This window comes from Pteropus alecto, unplaced genomic scaffold (assembly GCF_000325575.1).
Source record: "Pteropus alecto unplaced genomic scaffold, ASM32557v1 scaffold413, whole genome shotgun sequence".
NCBI lineage: Eukaryota > Metazoa > Chordata > Mammalia > Chiroptera > Pteropodidae > Pteropus > Pteropus alecto.
The window spans coordinates 1180326-1190325 of NW_006434120.1; the positions used below are offsets into that span (position 1 = coordinate 1180326).

Below are 10000 nucleotides of genomic sequence, written 5' to 3' on the forward strand. Positions count from 1 at the left end.
TGTAGGGTATGCAGTTAGCATTAATACATTGGCTAGGTGGAGGGTCAGGGGAGGGAGGGGGCAATTGGGGGGATCATTTTATTAACTATGTAGATGTCTAACCAATGTACTATACAATTGAAACTAAAATAAATTGATTAAAATTTTAAAAAGCAAGTAAAAAATGTAGACAAACTATATTCAAACTGCTAAAAAAAATAACAAATGGAAAACTCTGTGGCAAGATGGAGTAGGGAAGGTGGAAATACATCACACACAGAAGAATGAAGATGAGAGTTACAAATGACTTCTCATATGCAAGCCAGAGATAATGGAATGATATCTCTAAAGTACTGAAAGAAAAATTGACCAACCCAGAATTCCATGACCAATGAAGATTTCTTTCAAAAATAAAGGAGAAATAAAGACTTTTTCAAACAAAACTAATAAAATTAATTACCAGCAGACCTTCACTACAAAAAAAAATGTTAAAAGAAATTCCTTCAGGCAGAAGGAATATCATAACACAAAAATTCACATCTATATAAAGAAATGAAGTGTGCTGGAAATGACATTTATAAAGGTAAAGATAAAATTTATTTTTTTCTTATTTTATTTATTTATTTTTACTTTTTATTACTATTTATGCCTACAGCACCTGGTTTTCCTAGGTGGTCTCCCATCCAAGTACTAACCAGACCCAACCCTACTCAACTTCAGACATCGGGTCTGTTCAGGGTGGCATGGCCATAGATCATGGATCGTGGCTCCACTGGGGCTCAAATCCAGGACTTTCTGCATGTAAAGCAGACGTGCTAACTGCTACACTATGGAACCACGTCCATTTTTTTCTTATTTTAAATGATCTAAATATAATTGATGGTCTGAAGCAAAAGAGTAATACTGTAATATGTATTTATAACATATAAAGTAAAGTGTATGACAATAATCACACAAAAATTGGGAGTGTTTTGTTATAAGGTCCTTACACTACACATGAAGCAAAATATTATTTGAAGGTAGATTAAGAGTAATGTGATATATATTGTCAACTCTAGGACAACCACTAAAAACATTTTTAAGGCATAATAAAACAATAGAGTAGTTTAAGTAAGTCATAAAATATTCAATTAATCTAAAAGAAGAATAAAAGAAAAAAACAATGAAACAAATATAAAACTAGCAAGAGTGTAGATCTTAATCCAACCACGCAATTATCACACTAAATATAAATAATCAAAATGCACTAGTTAAAAGACAGAGATTGAGAATGGATTAAAAAAAGCATGACCCAATTACATGCTGTTTAAAAGAAACTCACTTTAAATATAAATACATAAATAGGTTAAAAGTAAAAGTATGGAAGAAGTTATACCTTCGGAACATTAATCAAAAGAAAATTGGAGTGGCTATACTAATATCAAACAAAGTAGACTACAGAACAAGGAATATTACCAGTGATAAAGAGGGACATTACATAATGATAAAAGAATCAACTCAGCAAGGATCCTTAACAAATCTAAATGGGGATATACCTAACACTGGAGCTTCAAAATACAAACACTCCCAGAAGTTATTATTGACTGATAAATGCAAACTTCTCTTCCAAGCATATATGCAATCACTTCCAGACAGAATAATTGAATAGTCTCCTATAAAGAATTATCCTAAGTCCCTTCTCTATCGGCACCCATCCAACCCTACAACTCAACACGAGGCCTAGCCAACTAGCCATGCCAACACTACGCACCAAAACACCCTCTGCATAAAGGTCTCTCTTCATCCTTTATAAGCAAAAACTCACAATGCAGTTAAAGGTACATAAAGCACTACAAAAACAAGGAGACCATGTAAGGCAGATACATTCCCAGGTGAGCCAAAGTGGTGCAATCTTTGGAGTGAGTCATGGAACATGAGTTCTTTACAGCAATTAAAAGTCCCTGGAATTTACGCAAGAGTGAAAGCATTACAAATCAGTATTCTGGACCAACATTAACTGAGGTGTGGTAATTATGTTCCATTAAGAGGTTCAACTGAACACAATATTGGTTCTGTGCCTCTCAGATCACACTGCAGCTCCTCAAATGGCAGAACAATGAGCCAGCTTTGTTTTCAAGCTTCAGAGATGTCAAGACACTAAGCTTCCAGCACTTGCAAAGCTTTGGGAATCTGATATTAAAGTTTCCCTGAGTTAAAGTATTGTGATTTATTTTTGAAAAATCTACAGGGAATTCCACCATTGTGAAATCTAAATTGAAAATTAAGTCAATGTACAGTTTATCCTTCTCTTGTGCTCATATTTTAAGACCACAAAAGGCAGACATAAGAATCTTTTCGCTATTCTTTAACTCTTCTTTACTTTCCATAAATATAATTTATTTAAATACATAGTCATTTGTCAAACTAAAAACAAAAATTCTATTAGTTGGGGCCAGAAAAAAATCAAAGTTTTGATAAAAGCATGAATCTTAATTTCAAAAAATCTCATTTTGAAATCTTTTATCTTTTTCTCTAGAAAGTAAAAGTTTTGATAAAAGCATGAATCTTAATTTCAAAAAAATCTCATTTTGAAATCTTTTCTCTTTTTCTCTAGAAAGTAAAATCATGGCTTGTAGGTTAATCAACAATAAAAAAATAAACATTTAAGCTAAGTTTTATGTCTTTTTATTTCTAAACCAAATTAATCAAACAGGAAACAGAAAATCACTCAAAGCAATGAACAAATTTAATCAGGCAAATTTTTAAAAATGCCTTAAGTAAATCTACCTGTTCCCTGAAGATTTCTGCTAATAACTTTGGGGAAACTACTTGGCAAAATGGGAGCTCGTTATATAACTGGAGTTCATGTATTAGAAATGAAAAGCAAGATGACCAATATTCCAAATAGTCTTATGAATGAAAGGCTGTTTGTTTTCTTCTGTTTAGATGTCTATACATGCTCTCATACTACACGACAAACCTGTTAGACCAGGAAAAATATCTTTCCAGATACTTTAGAGGTTATTAATGCTAAATGAGCAAAATTTGTCTGGTATAGGGAAAGGGAGATTTGTTTCCACTCCCTAAGACTATCTGAAGGAGTACAGCCTATGAAAGGTTCACCTCTGCAAGACATTTTGCTCAAGAGACTTAGGTAACTAAACAAAACATGGTTATAATAAAATTCTATAGATATGAATGAGGAGCTAGAAGCAATAGTGGGAGCAAAGGCACCTGGATAAGCACTTCAGACTTTCTGTCCAGAGAACAAGGCTCATTTGAATTGGACTAGCTGCTCATGCCTGGCCCAGTGGACTCCAAAGGGAGTTACATGTCTATTAAGAGAAGTGGGCAGCACAAAATGAACCAGTGTGATGAAGAGGAAACTATCAGAACTTTTTTTCAGTCTAAGAGCTTTATATCATTAAATATGTTGATTGACGGGTGGTTGTATGGGAGGCAGTATAGTATAGTGGTAAAAGCAAAGTCTCACGACAGCCTAACCACCAGTGGTGGTGAAGCCGCTTAGCCACCAATGACCTTAGGCAAGTTATTTAACTTTTCTGTGCCTCTATGTCTTCACCTATAAAAATTGACAATAAATTAAATGGGTTACTCTTCATAAAGCACTCAGAGCAGTGCCTGAGCAAAGTAACCACTATGTAAATGTGTGCTTTATTCCATCTGATGGTCACATACAGCATGTCAGATGCCCTAAAAGAATCCCGAAGGAAGAGCAGAAGTTCCACTAGGTGGAAAGGTTTACTGGTTTGTCCACTTTCAGAGAACTGTGGAGTAAGAAAGCACCCAAGAGTGTGCTTATGAACTTTTTAAATTACATTTTCTAGTTTTAGGTAAAGTAACTTCATAAGGTGGACAAGTGGCTTAAAAAGATTCCAGAAAACAAAGACAATGCTATTACTGCAAGCACCAGCAAATAAAAACAAAATGACATAGGTGACAGTATACCTATTATTGGTAAAAAGCTCTTGTTCAGTCACTATGAAGGAAAACAAGACCAACTAATCAGAAAAACAAGAAGATGGCCACAAAATTTTAAATTATCAAGTAAACTATGTGTTAACTATATATGATTTTTATTTGCCTCCCCCAAAATCTATGTGAATATGAATTTATAACCTCTATTATTAATTCTCAACTTTACCCTAGATACTTTTTTTTGTGCTTTGAGATACAGGCTCCATACTCACTGGCTGAAACCCTTGGGGCGGATGTGTTCAGAATACAGAATTTCTCAATTTAGATTTTTGTAAGTTATTACAGAGCCTGTGTCATATATTACTAACACTCCTTTAGGAGGATCTCGGGCAGCATCCCATAATCAATCACATTAACATTTCTGTAGAGAAAATTATAAACATTCACACTAAGTAGGATAAATGAAGATCGTAAATAATCATTTTTGGTAACATGTATTATGTATTTGCTGTAAATTGTTATTTACATACTAGCTTAAGGTCCTAACACACATTTGAGAAAACAGACAAACATATCAAGAACATTATTCCATTTTCAAAAAGAATAAGAAATTCAGTGGAGTCAAGTCGGTGGCTCATGGTAGAGTCCATGGGGTCCTTGAATGATGCCATTTTGCAAAGAAAAAGACAGTCTTTACAGGTGAGAGCTATCAATTTAAATGGAAAATTAAAAGAAGAGAACTTGATTCAGTCATAAATTTTTATACTAAAAACTCAGGAAGTCACCGAGGTTCCTATCGCTAGCATAAATTTCATCAGCCCGAGTCAGAGAGACTGTTGGGCAGCCACACAGAGAATGTGGGGTCCCCAGGAGCACTGAGCCCCTCCAGGTAGTGCTTCCAGTCTTGCTGCTGGGTTGTGTCTGGTAGCTGCGACCCCACAGGGAGCCCCTGACCACCCTCAGCCTGGCCACACAGAGAACCACTCCCTGTTCTGCCCCTTTCCAGCGTCTTCTCCTACTGCTGTGGGAAAAAAAACCCAGTCTTTACACACTGAGTGGAAGAACCTGGAGAAAGCCCAGGAGCTGGGAGAACCAACAGGTAGGCTTCCTGCTTCCAAAGTCTGTTCATCAAATGGCCTAAATGTCTTTACTCCCCTTGGTTTGTTTCCACTAAATTCAATTAGAATTCTTTTTCTTTTAACAAGCAACTTCTTTTGAAAAGGCAAGTACATCTTGAATGATTAGTTCAATATAATTGTTTTTCTACTAATACTTAGCTGAGATTAGCCATATCTGAGTTCAATTTTCACTTTAATAAACATGTATTGAGTACTGTTAATATGCCAGGCATTCTGAGTGGGCCAAATAAAGATCATAAACAGCTTCATGGCTGCACAGGTTGGTTTTTGCTTCCCCAGTCTGGGAGAGGGGAGATGATGGTGGGGGTGACGGTGTTAGAAGACAGACATTGAACGAACAATGACAGAAGTGATAAATGCCATGAAAGGAGAAATGAGGATAACAACTAAGCTGTGCCAGCTTATGGCAAGGCAATTTAACTAGTCTGGGTCAAGGAAGAGTACCCAAATGGAGACTTAGGAAACGGGTTAATGTTAACAGGTGAAGGTGGGAGGAGGATGTCCCACAGTGACTGCGGGGTGAGTGCTATGGAGGGCCCTGTGAACTCTCCTCCTCCTGTCAAGCGACGTGACTGACAGGCTTTAAGCAGGGGAACAGCCTCAGCTGACTTGAATTTTAAATAATCCCTCTGGCTACATTGAGAGAATGAAGTGGAGGGGAAAATCAATTAGGAATCTATTGCAAGATTCCAGATAAGAGAAGACAGAGGCTTAAACCGGTGGTGTCAGTGGAACTGGGGAGATGTGGAGAGATTCGGACATTCGGAGATGTTTTTTGAGGGGACAAAATCCACAGGACTTAGTGAATTACTTATAGGTTATGAAGAGGAAGACTCCTTGGTTTTTGTCTTGAACAATGATGGATGGTGGAGTCCTACGCTGAAGAGCAGGTTTGGTGGGTAGGATGATGAGTACAATTGCAGGTATGTTGCTTCTGAGGTGCCTGAGAGACATCTGAGGGGTGACAGCTAGTTAGCAGCGCTTGGATATGTTGGGAGAGATGCCAATCTGGAGTCACCAGCATCAGCACAGTAATCACCCAGCATGTGTGTCAAGAGTAGAAAATGTAGACACTCTAGTACAAGAAGCAGAAGTCTAACACTTAGGGGATGTGGTGAGGTGGGGGAACCAGCAGGCAAAGGAGACCATGAGGGAACAGCGGGGAAGTAGGAGGTAAACAAGGCAAGTGTGATGTCACAGACTCAAGGTCAATGGAGAGATGGACTGAAAAGCTTCTGGGGATTTGGGGACCTAAAATTCACCCACTGTCTGCTTTCGTGAGAGCATTTTCAGAGGAGGGGTGTGAGTTTGGAGTGAGTTGAAAAGTGAACGTGAGGCAAGGAAATGCACCCCAAAGTATAGGTGACTTTTTCAAGAACCTGGGCTATAAAACGAAGAAGAGCTTAAAAGGATTTCTCAGGAAGAACCAGGAGATGAGGGGTGATTTTGTTTGCTTTTAGATAAGAGAGTTAAGTACATTTCAAAGCTGATGAGAATGAGCCAGCAAAGAAAGGACAGAGACAGAGGAGAGAGAGGACATAATGATTAAATAGAAGGTTCCTGAAATGGGGAGAGAGGCTGGGCACCACAGTGGAGGGGAGAGTTGACTTTGTCCTGGAGGAATGACACTTCTTCCTCAGTGACAGCAAAGGAGGTGAAGAGGATGGGACGGATGCCTATAGGCTTACAGAGATTTGGTGAGAGGGTGAGGGAGCTTGCTCCTGATGGCTCCCAGCTGCTTGGTGTGGTAGGAGGCAAATTCAGCTCAGAGTTAACCAAGGGGCAGAGGTGAGATGCGAGGGAAGAGAGCGGAGGAGGTGGGAAGAGTGGTTGTGGAGGACAGAAGCAGAGCCGGCCAGAGCGCCTTGCTGGGTAGCATGGTGGGCCAAGCTGCGGATGGAGGCATGACCCACCCACACCAGCCTCAGCCTGACTGGTGTTACCTTCTCGTGCAGCTTGGGTACAGCGGGTGGCCAGCAGATGGCTGGACCCATGCAGAGCTGGGGTGTGACCTGGCAGGTGCACTGGAAGGACAACAGGGCAGCGTTTAGGGTATTGGTAGGAGAGTGATTGATGGGATGGACCAAGAATCCAGGCTGCATAGAGAGGTAAGTGTGAGGAGGGAAGTGGCCAGTGGGCAGGGAGACAAAGGAAAGGGATTTCTTCAAAGGAGAAAAAGGGGGTGAATATGGAGCAAGAAACACTTGGAGTTACAGAGGTGGTTGGAGGTTTGGGCCGTCAAGGGGCATAGGCTTGGTGGGGATGAAGACAGAAGAAGCATGTAAGTGTAGCACACAGTCTCTGCCAGCTTAACCTCTTGCCAAGATCAGGCTTGCACTCAGGAAAAGGGAAAGAAATGCAAATAAGGGCATGGGCATGATTCGAATTGTAATAACCCACTTCTTTGTGATTAGACAGGGCATTATGCAAAGAATTTAAAGTTTTTAGAAATCTTGCTCTGAAATCTCACTAAAGAGGCTTCATTCTTATATTGAAGGATGTGAGAGTAAAGAGACATGCTCAGCTAGAGCAAGCCAGAAGTTACTAAATACGGCTTGGGATTTAGCTTTGAATTCTGGTCTTACCTGCCATGGTCTTGCCATATGATGCAATAATAGCTAATGTTTATTGGTGCTTCCCATATGCCAGGCATTATGCTAAGAACTGTACACATTTATTTCATTCAAGTCTCATAAATCTCTGAGGTAGATACTCTTATTATCCCTGTTTTACTGATGGGGAAACTGAGACATAGGTTAAGTTGGCAGTGAGCCATGTATGCTTACCAGTACTCTTCATTTCTCAGATAAGGATGACAATGCCATTTGGGACTTCGTGAGAAGTGAACCATAAAAATGAAGGTATAGTTCATAGAAAATTAAGTTCATCTAAATTCAAAATAATAATTTTGACTGCATAAAGGTGTTGATTTGAGTTTTAAAAAATTTAAACCTCAATACCAACCTATATTTCTCTGAATTAGCATGCACTCCTGCTCCTTTGCAGAAAACTGGCTTCTGCTTTTAATGCCGAAGTCAAAGCAATATTTATTCCTCCCCATGTCAAACAAAGTGCAGTTGAATACTGTTCTCCTCTGTCCCAAGGTCAAGCTGTTTTCAGCCAGCCGAATGGTCCTTTCCCCAGGGCGTCTAGGGGCCTCCTTGAAGACGGCAATCGCCCCTTGAACGAAGGTGCATGGTGGGGGCAGCACCATCACTTCGACCCCAGACTCACATGTGAGTTCTGGCACCATCACCAATTTGTATCCAAATCTCTGGGCCAGGTCGACAGGTCCTGTGGAGGTGATGACTGAATCTCGGCCGAGCAGCTTCAGCACCACAGTGACATAAGCTTCTGGCCCCACAGGCGCACAGCCAAACTCAACCCACTGACCTTGAGAGAGTTCTGTCCTCTTGCTGCTTCTTATCTCCAGTGGCTGTCCCTGACTTGTTCCTGCCTCAGGAAGACTGTTGGTGAAGATGACATCCACCAAGATGTCAGGCTTGTCCACAGGGAACGGACACAGTGGCTGACTGGTGAAAAGGCCCACTTGGAAGGTGCCTTCTGCTGTCTTGGATGTCCTATTGAGGTCAACGCGAAAGACGGGCCATTCCACCTTCAGAAGGGCACCTTTCTCCCACCAGGGGACTGGAGTGCTGCTGTCTGTCCCTTCTGGAGTCATCATGAACCAGTAGTCACCAGCCTCCTTGAAGTAGAAGCACTCAAACTCGAGTGTCCCCTGGGACTTGTTGGTCTGGAGGTATTTAGTGGTCACAGTCTGATTGGTATTGGCCTCCAAGAGCAGCACAGATACATTCCTCAGCGTCCCATTAGCACTATCAAAAAACTGGAAATCCACAGACACTGTGGTGTTGCTTAGCGCTACATGTCCTGGCTCTCCCAAAAGGAGATACTCGGCTTCTCCAAGAACTGCAATGAAATGTTCAGAATGCGTTTTACAAAGGTATATTTGAGCAGCACTACTAGAGACATCGAAGAAAAAAAATCACTATAGACAAAAGAGAAGTTCAAACTGAGCTAAGGATGATGTAAAATGATGCTGAGCACTGATTCTGGGGGTTGGGCACTGTACGGTTTCCATTCTAAAGTGCCTCTGTTCCTTTATCTTCATCTTTTATAGTTATGTTTAAAATAACAAATGAGTGATACTCTGAATTCAAAACATTCAATAATGTAACATCTGCAATGAAAATCTATACAGCAAGAGTAAAAACTGACAATTCATTAGACAAAAATCTAATACCTCTCTTTTCTCATTTTAATCATATTTTGGTGTTTAGGTATTTGGGGAAAATGGATTTAAAGTGAAGTGAGAGAAAGCTTGGTTTAAATGATATAATATAAACTGCTCTGATTACTTAAAATGTGAGACCTATTCAAAATCAGTGTTTTCTGATACTCAAGACAAGTACTTGGGCATTTTCACCTTAAAGAAACCAGTGGCCTGGTTCATATGAGGCAAAAATTTTTAGGCAAATAAGATATGTTGACTCTCTATTCTGCATGAGTCATTCGAGGGTTAAAGTGGACGTTTATGAAATACCCAGGCTTGTCCCTGGCAATTTTAATGGCATTACAGCAACTGCTATTGGCCCAGATAGGGTAGATGACTACTAGCCCACACATATCACTCTGTTAGGATCAAACACATCTCTTTAAAAAGAGACCCATCAGAGCACCCAAAGTAAAGAATGGAAAAAACACAGACACAGAATCCTTGTTTCTATTTTGAACCCTATCCAAATACATATCAAAGGAGACAGAATTTGGCAATGCAACAATCAACTGGCCCATGGCTAGTGTAAGAAACAATTCTAGATTCAAGGGACTGCTGTACCCTTTTGGTATGAAAAACACATGTGTAAATATGAATTTATTATTCTTATTATGTATACCTCATACATAAATAATACATACATATCACATCATTTATATATATATAT

At 39.7% G+C, this 10000-nt stretch overlaps 1 protein-coding gene across 3 annotated transcripts in view; it reads right to left on the reverse strand.

Moving 5' to 3' along the window:
• THSD1 (thrombospondin type 1 domain containing 1) overlaps positions 1-10000 on the reverse strand; it is a 29803-nt gene that overhangs the window by 14257 nt on the left and 5546 nt on the right. For all 3 annotated transcript variants that reach the window (XM_015587132.2, XM_006908999.3, XM_015587131.2), the window contains exon 3: positions 8001-8966. In XM_015587132.2, coding sequence (XP_015442618.1) covers positions 8001-8966 — 966 coding nt within the window. The remainder of the gene's footprint in view (positions 1-8000; positions 8967-10000) is intronic.